This window comes from Anser cygnoides, chromosome 13 (genome assembly GCF_040182565.1).
Source record: "Anser cygnoides isolate HZ-2024a breed goose chromosome 13, Taihu_goose_T2T_genome, whole genome shotgun sequence".
Classification (NCBI taxonomy): domain Eukaryota; kingdom Metazoa; phylum Chordata; class Aves; order Anseriformes; family Anatidae; genus Anser; species Anser cygnoides.
This window is the reverse complement of record NC_089885.1, coordinates 9,859,510-9,880,203: the sequence shown is the minus strand read 5'-3', so window position 1 is coordinate 9,880,203 and position 20,694 is coordinate 9,859,510. Positions and strand designations below refer to the sequence as shown.

General features: G+C 37.0%; 1 protein-coding gene and 1 long non-coding RNA gene across 24 annotated transcripts in view; one reads left to right on the top strand and one right to left on the bottom strand.

The window, feature by feature from the left end:
- Positions 1-20,694, top strand: part of LOC106037703 (uncharacterized) — a 129,513-nt gene that overhangs the window by 87,150 nt on the left and 21,669 nt on the right. For all 4 annotated transcript variants that reach the window (XR_010834897.1, XR_010834895.1, XR_010834896.1 and 1 more), the window contains 5 exons: positions 4,236-4,296; positions 11,074-11,148; positions 13,218-13,363; positions 15,677-15,783; positions 20,522-20,687. This is a non-coding gene — a long non-coding RNA (uncharacterized lncRNA). The remainder of the gene's footprint in view (positions 1-4,235; positions 4,297-11,073; positions 11,149-13,217; positions 13,364-15,676; positions 15,784-20,521; positions 20,688-20,694) is intronic.
- LOC106037701 (uncharacterized) overlaps positions 7,115-20,694 on the bottom strand; it is a 479,206-nt gene continuing 465,626 nt past the window's right edge. For 14 of the 20 annotated variants that reach the window (XR_010834890.1, XR_010834892.1, XR_010834891.1 and 11 more), the window contains 5 exons: positions 19,964-20,092; positions 18,511-18,684; positions 12,601-12,951; positions 9,008-9,183; positions 7,115-8,556 (listed from right to left, as the gene is read on the bottom strand). Coding sequence is in view for 1 of the 20 variants with exons in the window: in XM_013183706.3 (XP_013039160.3) it covers positions 8,483-8,556 (74 nt within the window). In the remaining 19 variants the exon portion in view is untranslated. The remainder of the gene's footprint in view (positions 8,557-9,007; positions 9,184-12,600; positions 12,952-18,510; positions 18,685-19,963; positions 20,093-20,694) is intronic. The other 6 variants (XM_067005327.1, XM_067005328.1, XM_067005329.1 and 3 more) reach the window with 6 other exon arrangements.

Here is a 20,694-nt window from a genome sequence, read left to right as displayed (position 1 = left end):
GCAGCCAAGTTAATCCTTTCCCTAAAATCTCTAATTCTTTGTAATCCTCTCCCTAAATTCTACTTTTCCAGATGAAAGGACAGTAGAGTGGTACTGGCCTGCTCCTCACCAGGTTCTGATTTAGGGTTGTTAGCTCCATTCTGCACGTGTCTCTTCTCTGTGCCAGAACAGATTAGCTCTACTGGCTGCTGTGTAAATCCAGATGTTTGCCACATGGATAATTCTTAGTCTGTCTGAAAGCCCAAGACACAGGAGGGGAAGGACAGCACATGCCAAATAGCTGCCTACTGGAATTCATCTTGCCAATTACCTCATTTGGGGGGAAGCAGGTAATGTGTAGCAGCCAGGCCCACGGATAATTTGCACATCAACACCCACATCAGTATCTGCATGACACAACCACCTCCCGACTTCCATTCTCTTATGTTGGCTCTTTTTTGAGTTTCAGCTGTCTAAATTGTGGATGGCATGAACAGAACAAGTGAGAGGCACAGCAGTGGCATAGCAGATTGTGCCAAAGTATTACATGCCTTTCCAAAAGCAAATCAAACTTTAAAAAAAAAATAAATAAAAGAAAAAACAAAAAACAGAGAAACAAAGAAACAGAAAAACCAAACCCACCAAAACCACATAATAATAATAACAACAACAACAACAACAATAATAATAATAATAAACAGCAAGCAATTAAGGCAGTATTTTAACAGGCTTCTGCAATAAAAAAGGCAAAAACATCACTGGACTGCATGAGGGAATGAGAGGGAAGAAATATCGGGGTATTTTACTGCCATTACAAAACCAAATTATATGTCCTCTTTTTCAATTATAGATGCTCAATGTTTTTTAATCTGTTGTGAAAATGAAGTTTTACCATGGGGCAATAAAAAAGTTTTTTGATATTGGAGGTGTAGGATTGGGAAATATCTTCTCAAAAGAAGTGTAGGATTAAAGCTGTATGAGAATGCTGTTAGGATTAGAAGCATGGTCCATCTATCCTCCTCCTTTCCTAGTACAATGACAGCTGCAGAGTTATCTGTGAAAATAGCCTTATTTTTTCAAGACTGTTGTCATTTATGTGCCAAAACCACATGTACTGTTGTACCGACTAAAGTTAGAGCTTCTGACCATTAGGCTTCTTGGATACAGTGATCCTTACCAGGTTGGTCTCAAGGAAACCAGACTGTATACAGCAGTGTTTGACACTGTTTCTGAAGCTTCTGGATTGATAGCTTTACAGTTTACTTCCATTGTGAAAATTGTTTTTCATGGTGTCCACAGGGACTGACACATAGAATTTGCAGGAAATAACATTCCTGTTTGACAAACAAGCTCATTGGCAAGAAACACTGACATGAGATCCAGTATTGAAGAGAGAAACTTTTGTGATAAAACCTATCAGATGAACTATGTCTCTAATATCCTCTATGCAAGCTTTTGCTTTCTTAAGCTCTCTTGAATGACAGGATGGTCATTATTCATCACTTGAGGGAAGAACCCCAGTAAGATGCAATTTTCAGTGACTATGTTGTATAGTCAACTAAGTTTACATATACACAATTTTTTTGTTTCCTATCTTGCATAGCATTCCCTAATAATAATGATCCATCCTGCAAAGCATACCAGATTAGGATTCATAATGAGAGAAATTTGAGAATAAAAAAGACGGGTAGAAAAGAAGGTTGTAGAGGGAATACAAGTTCTGAAGAGGGAAAACTTGGATAAGTACAGTGAAAGAGTCACAGTAATTAAATGGTAGTTCCACTCCCATAGGCATGAGAAAAGGGAGAAAAAAAGATAAACTAATAAATTAGTCATACATAATTTGTTGTTGTTGTTGTTTTATCACAAGCTATTCCACAACTGGAAAACCAGCGCAGCTCAAAATAAGTCCTGCATTAATCTACAATCTAATCTATAATCTACATATTTCTATTTTTCTTCTGGTTTTAGAAGCTAGTTCAATTGAATGGATTTGTCTGAAGAGCAAATGAGGGTTGTCCATTTCCCCTCTTCCCAAATCCGTTATTAGGGTTATTCTTTTAATTTCTTTTTTATGTAAGCTTCTTTTTGCATTATTTCTAAACCTTGCTATGAGTAGATTTGCAAAAAGTGAAATAAAGTATCTGGAGACTCCATTAATGGAGTCCATTCATTAATGATAAAAAGCACTGGATAAAGACTCTTGCAACAGTGGAGTTTTCTAACAATATTCAAGATGTCTTCTAGGCACTCTTCTTCTTTATTTACTTTTTAAAATTTTTATTATGTGATTTCACTTCATTTTGTTACTGTTCCATAAGTCTTTGTCCTTCATTTTGAATTTTAGTTTTCTCTATGTTAAAAATAATAATAATAATAATTAAAAAAAAAAAACAAACGTGAAAAACCTACACTTATTTAACTACGAGCTCTTCAGAGCTTTAGAGACCAAATTGCCTTGGAAACTAGAGGTTTAAGTAAGGATAATGGATTTCTGTTATTTGACAACTAAGCTATCTAATTATATAGTGACAGATATAGTTCTGATTGCATCTAAATTTATGATTGGTTAAAATTTCATTTTACAAGAATAGATTAATGATTAAATATCACATTTTCTGTACATTTTTGTATTTTGATATGTTAATCATTCTACAAATCCAAATAATAAAATGAAAAGAGTTGCAAAAGCTTGTTTAAAAATTAACAGAAAATTACATATTGAAAACCAATCCTGAATTTTGCATGGGACATCTTTAAATTGGGTTATAAAATATTACATATTTAATCTCTCAGAGATAAAGCTGCTGGTGGATATACCCAGGTTATTCAAACTCAGTATTCAAAGTGGATATAAAAGCATTTGGAGTACCCATGTCAACTAAAAGGATAATATAACTACTTTACACAGCATGGGCACAATCACTGGTGTCAGCTTTGTATGGAAATTCAACTGTGGTTCTCAGTCCCCTGAGTCAGTGCTGTGTGGAAGATCTGTAAGACTTCCCCAGGCTGTACGCGCTGAGGTATATCAGTGGTGCATCTAAGAAATCCATTTTCTCTCCTGCAAAGTCAGAGCACTCCTCTTGACAGTTGCTGTGAGGAGGAACAAGATGGGCTGGTTTCATGCTGCAAAGATGCAATTCCTTCATACTGATATCCAGGGAAAGACGCAATAGGACAGACAGTTTAGCAACCTAAGGTGTGAACCTTGGAAAGGAAAGAGCAAATATGCTTCTTGCTAATACACAAGGAATAAACTTTTGTGAAACAAACAGGAGGTTCCTAAATAAGATTTTATTTATTATTATTATTATTATTATTATTATTATGTTCAGTGCTCTGTTTGATCTTGTCTTATTTGACCATGCCTTGAGATCCTTTTAAGTGAATACATGTGACTGAAGGCGCAGCTTGTGCCCACGTTTGACACTTGTGGATTTATGCTCTCAACATGCAGATCACCACCTGGGCTGAGGTCTAATACAAGGAGTTAAAACAAATTTTGGATAAAATATCAATTTAATGTAAAGCCTGAGGTTTCTGTTCAGATATGCTTTCCTTGCAGCTGTCTATTCCTAGCCACTCTCTATTTCCCCAGTTATACCTCCAATTGTGTGTACTTTTATTTTCTTTGTTTTTCTGTGCTTCAATATGGGTGCTATTAATGTTCTATATTTTGATTGAAAAGTGAATATTTTATGCAAGGAGAATATCTTGGAAAGTATCACCTTAATTCATATAGCAAGCACACTACTCTACTGCAATATCAATTCTGCCTAGTTCTTACAAATATTCAGAGAACGAGTTCCTTCTATGTTCTAAAACCAGACTCCAGGATCCATCAGCCTTACCATCTCAGTAATGCATCTGGGTGGAGATATTTGTTTTTGTAATCATGAAGAGAACTGTCATGTTAATGCTGGTAGTAAGAGGCAGTCATTGAAATGAACGCCAGAATATGTATTTTTAACATTGTTTCATAAATCAGAGGCCTGAAGGCATTTTGTTCAAACTTTCCCAGAGTTGTCACCTTCAAATAGAAACAAGCATTGATAATTTAAAAATAAAAGATCTGTGGTTTAGAAAATCTTGAGGAAGGACTTCCAAGTTTTGCTCATGAGAGGATGCTAAAACATCAGAAATCAGTTTAGGAGGGCTGTATAACAAAATTAATCTTCAGTGTAATGCCTACATTAAATGCAATGTCTCAAGCAAGGACTTCCTTTGAAAAGTCTTCTACAAATTCTTTGCAGGTTATATGTGACCTTTTGGAGTCCTCTGGGAAGCCCTGGCTCAGAGCACGTGGAAATATAGGTAAGTGATATTATTTGGCTTTGCTATACTGCCTATTGATTTCAATGAAGTTTAAGATGTGGCAATAGCACAGACAAGGTAAAGAAAAGTTCTTAGCAAATTCTCTTGACAATACACTTTTTGTTGTTAAAATTCACAATGCCAAATGATGTGGAAGAACTTAGCTCAGATGCACTGTCAGATAAACCTGACATAGGCTGTCTGTATGCTGGCTGGAATGGAAATGAGGTGCCCTTTGATCACTATCTGCAAAGGAAACCTCTGTTTTTCCAGTTCTCAGATTATGTCTCATTTTGGGTATTTCATGCGTTTATCACTTGGAGGTGGTGCATATAGAGCAGTAATGAAGAAATACGCCAGCCCTCAAGGTAGCATGCCAAAATAGAAGCCTGTAGTCAGCTGCAGCCTTCTGTTTGTCCTGTTGCCTGATCCCTGAGACCATGTTACTCAGTGGGAGATGGGAGATTTATCACAAAACTGGTAGAGACAAAATAAGCTGGGTACAGACTCTTCAGGCCCTTGCTCATGATTCCCATCTAATACTGGGTAGATGGAGAATTCTTTAAGGCCAGTATCAAGAAAGCATTATATGCAGTACCAGCATTGACACGCAAACCTCTTTTTCCTGTGTAAAAATTATAGCATAATAAAGATTAATAAAGAAATGCAACAGTATTATTGCAGCTTCCGTTAGCTTTCTCACTTTCACTCAGGTCAGACTGATTCAAAGGGGATCTCCTTGTATATTGTTACATCTCTGATGTAGAAACTACAACCCTTCAAATGAAGATTAAATTAAATGATAAAAAGGAACATTAAGTAAAAATAAAGCGATAATAAAAATCAGGAAAGTGAGCTAGATTCGCTTTTTGTACTTGACTTACCCAGTTGATCTTAGGCGTCATGATTGTGGCTGAAAACTGCATCATCTACCCTACTTCAGTAGAGAGACTTACTTGGGTGAATGCACTGAATGTAAATGTCTCTGGGCTTTTGGGTTTAAATCAGCCATTAGTACTGCCTTTTATTTTATCCGATTAACATTTATACACTCAGGAAGGGAATACTTTCTTAGCCTAGCAATAGGGGTTTTTATTTTCCTCTTTACATCCTCAACTACAGACAATAACCCCCTAATGAGAGTTGAGGGTTTTTGTTTTTTTTTTCTTGATACATTCTGAAGGAAGAGATTTTGGTGGGAAAAAGTAATTGGTGAGGGGTGATTGTCGCTTCTTCCTTGAAATTTTGCTGGAACTCTAAAAAGGCAAATAAGTGTTAAAGGCTGTCACATGCCTCGAGCAGCAGTTTATCTCCTGTGCTATGTGGGAGAACTGCTACCATACACAAATGAAGATCACTCTGTTATCTTAACTACAAAGTTTATGCACACTGTGTCCTTTAGTTTTAAAAGCTGTATGCTGCAATGAGTCAGCTAATATAGAATAAGGTTTAAAAGAAGCTAATGCACTAGAGAATGAAGCAGGACCTCATTCAGCTTGATGAACTAACCTGCTATGTTCGGTAAGGAATATGGACAATAACGGGAACACAGCTGGGTACTCTGTGGACCAGGGTCTTGAACCAGAGCCAGAGAGATTAAGCTTGCCTAATATTAATGATCCTCTTCTTGTAGAAATGTTCAGTGGAATTACTTCATGTTAGCCCTGGAATAAGGGGTGTCTGCCTAGCTCCAGTGTCCTTGGTTATATGGGAATTTTGGAAGGGAAGAGAATGGGCCAGCACTGCTCTCTGCCACAGACTCTCTTTGTAAGCCTCAACAAATCAAGCATCTCAGGCAGTTGCTAAGAAACACAGGCAATAATCACGGTGTCTCAGTCCCACATTAGTCAAATAGAGTTAAAACCATATCTTTCATAAGAATGTACTCAGATGCATTGTGAGGAACATACGTGCAGATCAGACAAACAAGGAAGAGGTATCAGATGTGCAAAGATGAGGAGAGGACAGGACAGGAGAGGAGAGGGCTGGACAGAACAGGACTATACTTAGCTCTATCATAGATTAGAAACAAACAAACAAACAAACAAAATCTAAGACTACAGTTTTCGTAAACTTTCACATTCTCTTAGGAAGATTACTCAAAAATTATCTTTTATAAGGTCTCCTTAGGTACTTTTCTAGATATTATACTTTAAAATATATAACTGTAGTCTTCCTGAATTTTAGGATGTTGGGTGAACTGCTGTTGAGGATGTGCAATGTAAGAATATTTCACATACATTAATGATCAACTTGCTGTACCATAGGTTCTCCATTAATAACCATTAAGTACTCAAGTTTGAATATATACATTTTTCTATTTGCCCAGTGACACGCTGGAGAATCCAGGCAGGCTTTGTGCAGTCGCCATTGAAGCACAAGCCTGCCACTTTCAGAACAGAATAGCTTGAACTTTTCACAGCTGCAAACCAGATTTCTTTGTCGGATCAGTGATTTTTAAAAGGCAATTATTTTCCTCTTTACCTAATTCTGTCGCTCCCTGTGTAATACATATAAGCAATTGAAATATCCTGGTTTTATCTTTAGATTTTCAGCTGAGTAGAAAATAAACAAGCAGGCACTATTCTGTGACAATGGCTCTTGGGAGAAAAAGAAGTACAGTCACTTTTTTTTTTTTCTTGTTCTGCAGTAGATCCCCGTGTAATTTGTCCAGGTTATTTTATATAGACAGTGTAGCTTCCTGACACATATGTTCCTTTTTCCCCAGAGCAGGGGACACAATAACTCATTACTACTGTAGGACTCTTCCTTAGTGATTTAGTCAAGTTGCTGTCTGACTCCCTGATTAATTCACACGGCTTCCTCACAAACTCTTACTTAATATAGTGACAGAGCTCTGGCTTGGCGGGTTCTCACTCTCTAGCAGAATAATCGTGTGGCCTTCTGCAGCATGCAGGCTGCTGGAAAAGCTTCTGGGCCTGGACAAGCTGTTTGAAAAGTGACTTGGCTGCAAGACAAAGCCATGCTGGCTGAACCTCCATGCTATCTCCCAAGGAGATTGCCATGGCAGTGCAGATAGCCTATTAACAACCTTCTCTGTTTGCTTCTGTCTCACTGGGCAGCAAAATTACTTGTTTAAAGGCAAACACAAAGGCTGTCAAACTGAAAGGGAAAATAAACAACTGAGGTCTGATAGAACATCCCAAATCACGTATCAGTAGCCAAGGGCACATGTGCAAATTGCCACATCATGCTACACAAACGCCACCTCCATGGAGCAGCCATTTGTCTTTGTTTTCATGCTCTTGCCCATTGAATTCATTATCCCAAGGCTCCTCAAGCCACTGAACACTTCATGCACATCTGCTAGCCTGCCCTTTGCCCTTCCCTAACTTGTTCAAGATTATGTATTTTCACCTTTTGCCTAATTGTCAGTTGTTGTCTCAGTAGATACATTTGAATTTTCTGTTCTTTATCAGCAGTCTTCTCCCTCATGGCCAATTTCTGTTTCATGATATGTGGAAACAGAATATATAGGTAAAAGAGCTAATTAGGAACTTTGAATTGAGTCTCAGAAGACCCAAGTTCTGTGGTTGGATTAAAAAATACTTTTTGTCTGCTGAATATAGATTTGACAATATTTAAACTTTCATACCATCTTAGATCAGAGCATAGAAAAAGTCTGTTTCTTGTAAATACACTAGGGTTATTTTGACAGGGGTTGGACAAGATCACCTCTAGAGGTCTGTTTCCAACCTCAACCATTTTGTAACTTTTATTCATCTGGGCAAGCACATTCATGTCTGAGGATCTCATATCTTACTACTACAATAACCCTGACAAAATAATCTTTACTGTTTCACGCATGTAGCAATTATGTCTGAGAGAAGGCAAATCAGAAAGTTTCTGTGCTCCACAAAATGAACAAACTCAGCTGGAACTGTGAGGTAGGACTGGGAATGCCGTCTTAACAACAGAGTGCAGTGAGCAGGGCTGGAACCTATTTATTAACTCATTCTGAAGGCATCTTTTCACAGGAGTATTTGTGGTGCATGCTCTTAGATTTATTTTTACTCCTCTTTTAAGATAATGTGCATAAGTAAGAGGTTTATAGTTTGGCAATAGCCACTCTAGCAGGAAAACATTTAACAGTATGTTCCAGAGAATCTCTTCAATAGCTATGAACAGTGGTTAGGAACTTTAGAGTCCTCTTCTTACCATCAGATTAATTATTTCTACTGTATAATCTTGGACAGGAGTGGGCAGGAATCAGGTCTTCTGTATTGTGAATATCTACACCTATAAGAGAAAAACATTGCCTTAAATAACTTCTAGTTATATAAAGTGTAAGAAATAGACTTAGTAAAACACTCGAATGCAAGGTAACGTTACAGTGTAGTTAAAGAGCACAACTGTGTTCTTTATGGACTCTTCAGTTCAGTGGTCGATCCAAAAAACTATGGGAACAATCTTTTGGAAGTTTCCCCTCCAAAAATATTTTGCTCAAAAACAAATTAAAATTTTAATTTCATTTTCTGTTTGGGACATTTTTTAACTCAATTTGTAACAAAAAATAATTTCATTTTCGAATAGAAGCAGTTCTAAAATTAAAGGTTGAAATGCTATATTTATAAAATGCTTACAGCAAGTAATTGCAGTTATCTGACGACAGCCTCTCTTTGGATATTATTGGTTTAACCATAATTTGGATCAAATATTTTGTAGGCAGTATGATATTAGGATACTTAACACTTTTCTGAACTGTTTCTTCTCTTCCATGTACTTGTTGTAGGAAGACTATCAGATGATATTCAATAAGATGAGCCAGCCAAAAGATTTGTCTTCTGTTCTTTCATACATTTACCTCGTCATGTCACTGCCTACATTTTAGCAATCTCTCTGATGATGAATAAGGAAACAACTTATCTGCAGTATCAGAATAAAAAGGGAAGCCAATGTAAAACAATAGAGGTTTTTGTGAAGATTTGATCTGTATGATTTATACTTTAATTATAATAAATGTAGATTAGAGAGGGTGGGGGTGGCATTGGGATTGGTTTCTCTGCAGGCTTCTGCTATCTGGAGCCTACAGAGAGTCACTTTTGAAATAGAGTGGGAAGAAAAATAAAATACAGCCAACTATAGAAGACTATTTATATACTCTCTTTATAGATATCCTTAGCATTCTCCTAAGCTCTGATTCTGAAAATATTTTTGTTTGGATTTAGTTTTATGCTTTGTTTTGCTGCCCCAAGTGATTTCAGTGATTCAGGTACATCTAAATAACCTCAGGTCTTTCTGAGATAGAAGCTAGGTTTGTCTAGCTGGATGCTTGTCTCCAAAGGCTTTCAATGAGAGCACAGAATACCTTGGGTAGTATATCAAGCTCTGCAGAACATTCATACTTAGTTTAGATTGCATATGAAATTTAATTTTCTAGGGCTGATGTTGGAGGTGCTAGTGGCTGCAGGCAGAGGTAATTTTATGTCTCTTATATGAACAAGGAGGACCTAGATAGGTAAATATTGTCTATTCCAGCAGGACAGAGTATATTCTAGAGTCAGCTGGAAAACATGTTTTCTGTTCCATGTGAGTCTTTATGAAGTGGTCAAAATTATTGAGTCTGGTTGAGAAGAACAGAGCTGTGCAAAGCAAGCTCTAAGCTAGTGTGACTTTGTAACCCATTTATGACCACCAAAGGGTTGTCAGCCACAGCTTGACAACCATTGGCTAGTAACTTGGCTCTGGTCATACTATCATTTACTCCAGAAACTCAGTTAAATTAGACGTGATTAAATCCAGTACAAATAAGTTCAGACTTGGGCCCAAGTCTGAAAAAAATATTCAATCTTTATTCAACACATTTTTAAGCTAAAATGTTAGTAAATGTCACTAAAATGTTAGACTGAAATGTCACCTGTTTGTTCATTACCATCACCATTTTGTATCAGGTTGTGTTGACGTTTGTATATCAGTAATGACACAGACACCATTCTCGTAGGCGAGAGAGAAAAAGACAGACGTAAAACAGACAAAAGCATGTTCACTGCACAGAGGAGGGTAAAGAACAAACCAGAAAAATACATATTTTAAAATGGTTGTTTACAATTGATTGGAAAGGCTGACCTTTATTGCATGGGCATGTATTTTTTCTAATCTGCAAGAAAGCAAAACAGTGACTGGTGCTAAAAGGAAGATTTAATGTGTCGGAGTGTAATGTACGTATAATTTCATAGAATTATTTTTTCCTCTTTACTGTTTATTTTCTTGTTTCTGTTTTGAAACCTATAGTTCATTTCATTTCATCTTTCTGTATTCTGTCTGATGAGGCAGAATTAGACTTAGTCATTTTCTAGTAATCTGTTCAGCACAGAGGCATTTTATGAAAGAAATTTGAATACAGTAAGACATAAAATAATTGTAAATAGTTTGGAGAGGTAAATGAACACACAGGACCACCTAGTTCTGCTTATTCTTCAGTAGTTTAACCCCATTTCTTGTAGTGAATTGATTGTTTAACATTACGCTGCATGTATTAGTTTCTTTTAAGATTAAATAGATGTTTTTACAAATAAAAAATTAGTCAAGAACATATTAAAATGTATGTATATGCCCATTTTGTGTGCATACATGCACCTATATAAAAAAGAGTGCAAATGTGTGTTCTTTAATCAAACAAGTTAAAGCAATATGCACCAGGAGCATTACCTTGCAGTAACAGATACCAGAAATCAGAAACTGAAAGATAAAATTCCTTCTACTAAAAGATAATACAAGCGCCCAAATCTTTCAACTTTGTCTCCTCACTTTTTCCAGCTTTCTTTTGAAAGATGAAGAACAGGAGAAATTAGTTCAACAATGTCTTTGAAGTAAGACCTGGAATTTATCATAGTAAGTCGGGGATGACTCCTGTGCTCCCTTGTATCTCTATCCATCTATATTTTCTCTCCTTATACTAGTATTGTAAGCCCTCCTGGGGCATGAAGTAGGTTTTATTCTCTGTGATGGGAACTGTTGTTGTGATACTGTAGTGCAGACAGTAAAATATTTTGCTTATTACAAGGCAGAAACATGCTTTTTCTCCTTTATCCAACACTACCCTGTGGCCAGTAGACAACTCCCCAAATCCATGGAAGCAGAGGCATTTCTGGAGTAGCCTTCCCTGCTCAAGTGATGATTAGAAAACAGATAAAGTCAGACAGACAGCAGTAATACTCCTGAGGGAGAGACCAAAAAGTAAATCCAACTGAACAAATAAATCTCCCGACTTACGGTAATGACTTAGGAGGGAACACATCCTCCGCCAAGCTACCAAGTGCAAAGTATAAGTAAAGGAAGTTCCCAGCAGGTGTAATACACAGGGTATTAGAACTCCTAAAAACCCAACTGAATTTCAAGCAATTGAATTTCAATGTTAAGATTAAATACAAAGATATTAGAAGAAAAAAAGAGTGGACAGGAACAGCTCATCAAAGTATTTATTCTGAAAGGGGCATATAGGCCCATACGGGCATTAAATCTCAAGAGACTTATTAATGAATTCTTTTCCTTCAATATTTTAACCTAATTAGTTGTGTATTTTTCAGGCTGTGCAGTCCAGCATTATGCTCCATGGGAGTCAAGTTCTGAAACTGCTTAAAAAAAGCAGCAGACAACTTCTTCCAGTGATCAAACTCACCATGAGCAATCACTGTAAGGTAGCAGCTCTGTTGCATTTACTATCCCCAAAATATTTCAGTGGTGCAGTCCACATATTATTGCAATTAAAATAAAGGGACAGAAATGTCCTTCCCTTATTATTTTTTTAGGCAGCTGAAGCAGTTTTCAGGCTTGTTCGTCAGTGACCCTCAAGCCAGGGAGCATAATGCAGTCAAAACTGTGCAGTTGGGAATGCGTGATTAGAAGAGCCAAACAGTAGATGAAGGCATTGAGGATAGAAAATGGAAATAAGGAGAGCCTTAGTTCACTCTTGGGAATAACCAAACAATAAAGACATGATAAATATGATAGAGAAAAGGGGTTGAATTCAAATTGAACTCTGGAAGCCACAGAGTGGCAAAGAGCCATGGAGCTGATTTAGGGTTTGAAGCATGTCATAGGAGAGACTGAGGGAGTTGGGACTGTTCAGCCTGGAGAAGAAGAGGCTTAGGGGGATCTGTTCCATGTGCATAAATATGTGATGGAGGGAGAGAAGAAGATTGAGTTCTTCTCAGTGGTGCCCAGCAAGAAAATGAGGCAATCCGCACAAACTCAAATACAGGAAATTCCATTTAAACATTTAAAAACAAAAACAAAACAAGCAACAACAACAACAAAACACCTTTTTACTGTGAGGACACTCACACGCTGGAAGAGGTTGGCCAGAGAGGTTGTGGGGTCCTGGAGATCTTCTAAGCCCGAATGGACATGTCCCTCAGCAGCCGTTTTTAGCTTCCCTTTCCCTGACAGGATAAACTGGTTGGTCAGAGGTGCCTTCTCACTTCAGCTGTCCTGTGATTCTGTAAGCTGAGTTATTTGTCTAAAATCAATTAGATTTTTAGCACAGATTGGTCAATGCTGTAAGTTGGTCAATTTTCCTGCAGGTACATTTGTAGAAGCTGCTTCATAAGCAGGGAAACAACCCATAAAACCCTGTAGTTGTCACACAGGCATCTATCTTCTGATCCGTCTTTTAGGAGAATCACTATGGCAATGCTATCAAAAAAGCAAGGCAATTTGGGTTACTTTCAGATGATGTAACCTGGAAGTTGTAGCTGGGCACCCTTTTTATTTTCAGCCAGTTTCAAATTTGATTGTTTTCTAATAAAACTGTACTCTTTGTTTAAAGAAAAATAAATAAAATAGTTTTTCGAAACTTACTTTTCCTTTGAAAATATTTTTTGCTGGATCATTTTTTAGCCTCCCTTAATATGTTTTTCTGCTTTGTATATTGTACTTATCTGTTTTTTCCCATCTTACAGGATGAAGTCCGAAATGCAACTTTCATCTGTGTATGTTCAGCCAATGACCAGCATGAAGTGCCCAGTACCCCTCCCTACCTGCTAGTACCCTAGAGAGCAAATTAGTAGTGGAAGCAGTAGCCATGATAAAATTGATGTTTAAAGAGGTAATTTTCCAAAACACCAACATTTATTTGCCTGAGTTTTTGTAAATAAGCAGTTTTACCTGCTCTATCTGCTGTGTTGTTGTATATCCTTCTGTGTTTAATGCAGGTTCTACTGAATATAAACATAAACAATGATTTCTAAAGTCTTATTAAGACAAGCTATAGAATTTGATTTGTGGGGACCTTAGTAATAGGGGCAAGCTATAACATTTTATTTTTTCTGATTTATGGGAAAGCGGAAGCAGCTCCTATTGTTACTACAGTTCTCCGTCTGGGAGGAGGCACTCGTTTTGTTTCATAAGATTTCCTCTGCTATTTTCTTTGCTAGTCTGCCCTTCATGTAGCTCCCAGGTTTTCCTGTTTCTCCTTCTCCTTGTGTATTACTGTGAATACAACCCACCATCAGGGCAAGGAGAAGTAACCTTACCCCTCTTCTATTAGAAAAATCCACGTGAACTGGCTGAAGACAAATATGCAATAGAATCATCCACACTTCATCATACTGCTTGTAAGAATTTGTCATCAGCTGTTGCTCACAAACATACAGACAGAATAGGAAAGTGGGAGACTGTGAATCAAAGACTGTGATCTTATATTACTGTAACTTTGCAATATAATCAGTATATACGCACTAGTTCCACTTGTAAGGTTGAGTAAAGAGTGTAACTCATATTTACTGCTACCTGAGGGGATGGGTTTGTAGGAAAAAGGTAGGGGTAAGAAAAATAGCTAAAACACAGTTAAATGAATTGAATTGTTCAGAAGGTATAGAGATTTAAAAACAAAACAAAACAAAATAACAGCAAAAAAAACCCCACACATATTTAACAATAACACTGATTAAGTTTTGCTTAACAAACTGATCTTACTCCAATAGTACTTTTTTGTCTGAGTTCAGCATTGTCTACCTTGCTTCCAGGGATCTGCAACTATCTATTCAGAAACATCTACAGCACGTGTTAAAATATATACTAAAAACTAACAACTTGACAGTTATATGGCTTATTTGACTTCTACAAATTTCAGTGAAATCACAGCAACCAGTGGTGAAATTCAAGCTTATTGATCACCCCTTTTAATTCCGTTTTAACCTGACTGGCCCATAAATTTTTGTTAGGTTCGATGAAGAAGGAATAATTTAACTTGTAGTGATTAAAAATCAGCAAGGCTATGAAATTTCCATGTATATTTTGCCAATGCAAGGCAAGCATTTATAGTGAAATTATCTTTGGGATTTTCAATCCTGTTAGCAGAATGTAATAAGGATCAATTGTACTCTACTACATATCTATGAAAGCAGCCACATTCTCATCAATTTGTTAGAAGGAGGTATAATTGCTATTCTATCTGAGAGGTCCTGGGTACCACAGAAAATTAAATACTGTATTTGTGTGTGAATCAATACTTAAAACATCACTGTCATTGTTATTAAGTACTAACTAATGTGAGTTAGGAGATGATGGCCAAAGGTAGCTAAGCAGTGGAGGTTAGCACATGTGCCATGTGTTTTATCTCTGAAATGTGCAGCACACTTAAATCAGACTTAAAGTTCGCTTAAGGGACAGCAGAGAAGAGCTTATTATCATGTACTCTCCATTTTCAATAGGCTTTCTGCAGCAGGCATCCATGGCTGTGAATATCAATATAATCCAAGTGTGCTTTCAGTTGTACTATCCTGTGTGGTACCAGAGAGAGCTCTGCAGAGTACCATTAATCACTTCTGATAGAATGAGCCCTAAGAATATGAAGAACCGTCTGTGAAAGGGAGCACGAATAAAGAACCAGGAGCCTAGATACTTTCTACTACTTTCATTATTGTAGTGGAGTGCATGGGCACTTGTTATTTATGTTTGTTTGACTGATTTTCTTTATGCTGGAAAAATATTGTACTTGGAGATTTTACAATGCCAGGAAGGAAGCAAACTGAGCCACTAGGAAAGCAAAATTAGTATCTGGATGCTACTATTTCATACTCCAGAAGATCTATGCTTGGCTGACATCTACAGGATTTAAATAGCGCAGGTTTCAATCTTTGGTAAAAGATTAAAATGGATGGATTTGTGTCCTGGCACAAGCACTTATGTTCTCTCTTTGATCCACTGTCCTCCACCAAGTGTAAGATGGACATAAATCGTAATGACCCACAGGAAATAAGATCAATGCTGCTAAGTGATTATAAAGTTTTTTTGGACAGAATGCATTATTTGCACTTTTAAGTAATGACAGCCTTGATACTAAGGCTAGCTTAGCAAAAACTATGGAAAGTACTGGAATATAGTAGGTACAAAGACCTGATTTTGTTTTTATTTCCAGAGTAATGACCACTTTGTGGCTCTTGGTGCACATATGGCTCACAAGCAGATGAATTGTGGCTCTCAGAGTTTGCCTATGAATTTTCCAGGAGTTCACTTGTCCTTCAGGTATGTGATCTATATCAATTGTTTTCAGCTATATCAAGCACGCAGCCTGCAGCATCAAGATTAGTGGACAACTTTGCATTAACTAATGGCTTTGGACCTGTAATTTCTGTGACACAGTCTCCCATGTAGTAGCCATGTAGCCAGAGTCCTGAGAACTCTAAAATGAATAATCCTCCCTAAAAGCTGTATGCAATACACAATTCTCCAGCTAATACATTCTTTACATCTGTAATAGTATCCAATGGACAGGAGTTTGTAGGTGATAAGACCAGTTTACACATAGATTCCACTTGAATGCCTTGAAATGGGAGAAGAGTTTTGTTCAATCAAGCAGAACCTTTAAGACGAAAGACCTAAACTACTTGTAAATGATTTATCCAATGAAAAAACAATTCTCTTTTGATGGCAAATCTCTCAGTAGAAAATAAAAAAGCTGATCTCTAGAATCATAACAGAAGACGGTAGATGGTCTGGACTTTGAACCTGATTGTTATGTTCCTTGCTTTTAATATTTTTTTTCCAATAAAACAAGTCATTTAGAAAAGGATTTGATGGCTCTCCCCAGTGCTTGCCTAGAGTGGTTTATAATAATCTAAGAGTTTGCTTGATGATGATCTTTTCTTCAAGAGCTAATCTGACAGTGAGTCTCAGTATGATATACGATACGTGCAGTGGCAAGAATGGCTCAGTAGCAAGCTTTTGACTGTATCACCACATTTATTTCACATGATGAATATTTTTTTTATTAGGAGTAGGGACTATAGATTATGCCTTGTACTAGTGGTTCATCATGGACATGTATTTTGTGCTGCATTTCAGTGTGGGCATAGATATGTCCCTGATGATTTCAGAGACACTGAGTATTAGTCCTTATTTTTATCAAATGTAACCTGTAACCTTCTGGTTAGTTTTTACTGATACTTCTGGACTGCAGGAGCTGGATACTTCTACCTCACAAAGCTATTCAAAATATGTGCATTTTACATATAGATACTTTTGCCAGCTCCTTGTATGCCTTGCTTGTAAAAAGGTGATTTTTTTTTAATAACTTTAAATAACTTAGAGGTTTGGGGACCAGAAAATTTTATTAAAGTCTTGTTTTAGTTTATGATTGCCTGTTCCCGGATTACTCCAAAGAACAACCTTGTGAATGATCATCAATTTTATATCTGATCCAATTACTTTTATGCAACTGCTGGTTTAATGATCAGAATAACATTTTACTGATTTGGGTGAGATGTTAAGACCTTGCTACAGGTGTAACAGCATTTTCAGACAGAAAAAGTAGAAGGCCTCTAATTCTATTTATCCACTTAAGCATAACCTTATTTCAAGAAAACACCTCTTTAAAAGACAAAGATATATAAGGATACGTTCAACATTAACTGCATTCTTGAAGCCATACTAACATCAGAGCCTTCCAACAAAAGAGGCTAATTGCTTCTTTTTTTGGAAGTTGTAGGGAGAGGAAGTTTCTGAAGTTTTATCTTTTTTTTTTTCTTTTAGTATTTTTTAATATTTATTTATTTATTTCAAGCTAGAGTCAGGATGTAAGTTCAAATATTTGGCTTTTATCTTTTAACACCAAAGAATATCTACTATACCTTAAAAAAAAAAAAAAAAGAAAAAGAAAAAGAAAAAAAAAAAACTGAAATGGTTTCTTTAACATATGTGCACTCTAGTATGATGGAGGGGTTTTTATATTGCCTGTTGTACCTGAGTGAGTAACCTCATCAGTGATCTAGGGTAATTATATATTGTTTAATTTTCATCAAAAAAGTGAAAAGTAAAATTATATTTGATAATGACTTTACCTGGAAGATATTGTGGAAGGTGGCTTAGTTCAATCCATCATTATAGCAGCTAAGCTATAATGAAATGTGGGGGAAATTGAATTTGCCAATTTTGGTTACACGCAGTTTAATTATAATTGATTTAGTGCTAATGCTGTATATTTCATGCAGAAGGCTGACTGGATAAAGGATTTCACAGAATTCACCGAAGCTCTCTTTCTCCCCTGCTTTAACATTGCAGATAGTATACTTTTAAACACAGACATTGTGATTATTATAGCTGGGCCCTAAGTACTGTCCAAGCACCACATGAAATGTTATCTTATGTCTACATATCTCCTTCCTCCCCTCTCTACATCAGATCTGACTGTCAAAACTGGCCAAGTAATTGGGACAATTAAGGTGCCCCTGAGATATAATTATCCTTTATAATTTCTCTATATGTTTAAGAAGAAGGATGATTGGCTTACAGAAACAGGCTCCCTATGGTACAGTGAGAAAGAGGATACTGGAAATGAGCAAATCAGCTTTAATGTCTTGTACTTAAATAGTCCCTAAAATAATTTAAGCCCAAACTCTTCCTTCTGCGCCAGTAACTTTACACCACAAAGCAATACTTTGAGTGTGTGTAGCCAAATAAATGAGGAACATCTCTGTACAAATGATCCTTTGGTGTATTAGGATCCTGGTAATGATTCCCAATTGCTGGCATGAAGAAGATAAATGTGACGGCTGTTTTCCCATGCCCCACCGACTTGCTATTCATCTAAGTAAATACGTAGATGGTCCTCCAGCTGTTAGTGAAGGCATCCTCACAGCTCCTCTATGGCTGAGCAGCCTTATTCCCACTTTCATAGAGGAAGAGCTCATTTGGACAAATGGAATGTCTTTCCCTTGTTATTTGTATTTTATTGGGGAATGTCTGAATACTTACCTTGACCACGTAACTTCTAGACCAGCACCACTCACAAGGCCATGGGGGCATGACCATGCCTACCATGAAAGCGACAGATCAGAGAACTGGCCCTTCACCACAAGCATCCAGGGCTCCTCAGGCATATCATTGTCCAGCCCAGAAATGTTATTCTTCCCCTCTCTCTATCTCCATCTGATTACAAATTATAAAATGGGAATAAAGATTTTAACTTAATTCCGAGAAGAAAATTTAGATGAATAGCAAGCAGCATTATTATTGCTTGGGTTAAACAAAAAGCTGGTTGCAAAATACCTTTTAACACCAGTGCACTAACACAGCACTGTCTTGGCTTGAGACTTCAAAATACAAATAGAAGACTAAGGAGGTAATATTTCCCTCAGGCAATCGAGGTGCACCACTGACTTCAGTTCCCAAAGAATGCATACATTTAAAAAGATAAATATGAAACAATGGTAGAGGTATAGGTGCATTCATGAGAAAAATGTTTATATCACATCACTCCCCTAGGCAAGTGCATACTCTTTCCCATCTCCAGACCTAAACTGTATGTTTCTACAGATCCACTTGTTTAAACAATTGCATTCCTTAGAAAGAAGGAATAGTGACTGCTTTAAATTCATCTTTCACCCCAGAAATGGTTTTTACGCATTGCAGTGGCTACTGAATCATTGAATTCCCTGACATGAAATAAAATCGTATTTAAAACACATAGCCCTATAGAAAAAGTCTTCTCTTACAGGCCATAGGTTGGAAAGAATCAGTAAAACAGAAAGCAAACTTTGAGGAGGCTGTTAACTGCATTCTGTATGCAGATATATCTTGCCTTTTGTATATCCTAAATACTAATTCTGTGCAGATTGAAGATTTCAGGAAGAATTTACTGTTGCTTTGCATCTTCCATGTTCAAATACATTCAACAAATTGTATGAATACTCCACCTGAATGAGATGGTATTTTACATTCAGTTCACATTCTCTTTAGTTGACTGACAACACATATCAGAAGGCAGTTTAAATTCAGCACCCAGCATATATATTATCTTCTAATAGGCAAGGAGAGCAAATAGTGGCTACGTCTTTCACCCCTTCCTCACCCATGCCTGGGCTTGCTGAATGAACTTGAAGACCAATTTACTGTACGAGAAAAAAAGGACAAAAGCAGTCTCTTGAGAGCAAAAGAACATGATAAGAAAAATAAAAAAAAAAAAGAACATCCTCTGTTAAGACAGAGGACAGTTATGTCCAGATTCACCCAGCCTAAATTATACCGAAGTCTTTGTACCTTGTGTTTGATGTGTAGGTCTAGAATCATCTGCTCAAATCCATGAGGCCCAAATTGGCCCTTTCCATCTCTACCAGACCTCAAGCACCCAAAGGACCAAGTCATCCCTATCATCCATTGCAATTTTGGCCTTGAAACTCCTTGTCACCACCTATGTACATGTACTCACTTCCAGAAAACTTGTTTTCTGTTCCGTTCTGGAAGAAGGAAAAGAATGTGTGTTTCTCCTTTGTATCTTAATTTTCTGTGCTCTTTCCTGGTTACTTCTTATTCACTTGCTGCTCCTGGACGACACCAGCTGCAAATATAAAAGGGAAAAGAAATGCAGCTGACTACATTAGCAGGCAGGAGTGACAATATGCAAGAGGGTTGCTAGTCTAGCCAGTGAGGCCCAGATTCTTCAAACTTTGCTTGTCATTGTCCCTCCATCAAATGTGTCACAGTTTAGCTGATTTCACTATTTGTTTACCCAGATTACACGTCAAAATATAAAAGGAGGCTCTGGGATTTGTTTATGCCTTCTGGAGAAGCCATTCCCTTGGTGCCCATTTTATCAATATATTTACCTTGCCCTGATCCTCTCCCAGCCCTGGTATCACTCTGTCACCATAAACTCCTTCAGGGCAAATTTGACCCATTGTGCTGGTAATACAATGACATTTCAATTGCAAAAAATATATTAAGTTGCACCATCATCATATAAAATATTTATATTTCCATTTGCCAGAGGAAAGGAAACACTTCAGAGCAATTTCTTGGGTCTTTTAAAAAAAAAAATAGCAGGACAAAAGCCAGAATATATTCCCTGAGGAATGCTCCGAATTGCCGAGAGGTGTCTCCCAGTGGCCATTGACATGGGATTTCTATAGCCACATGAAAATGCTGATATTGAGGTATGTA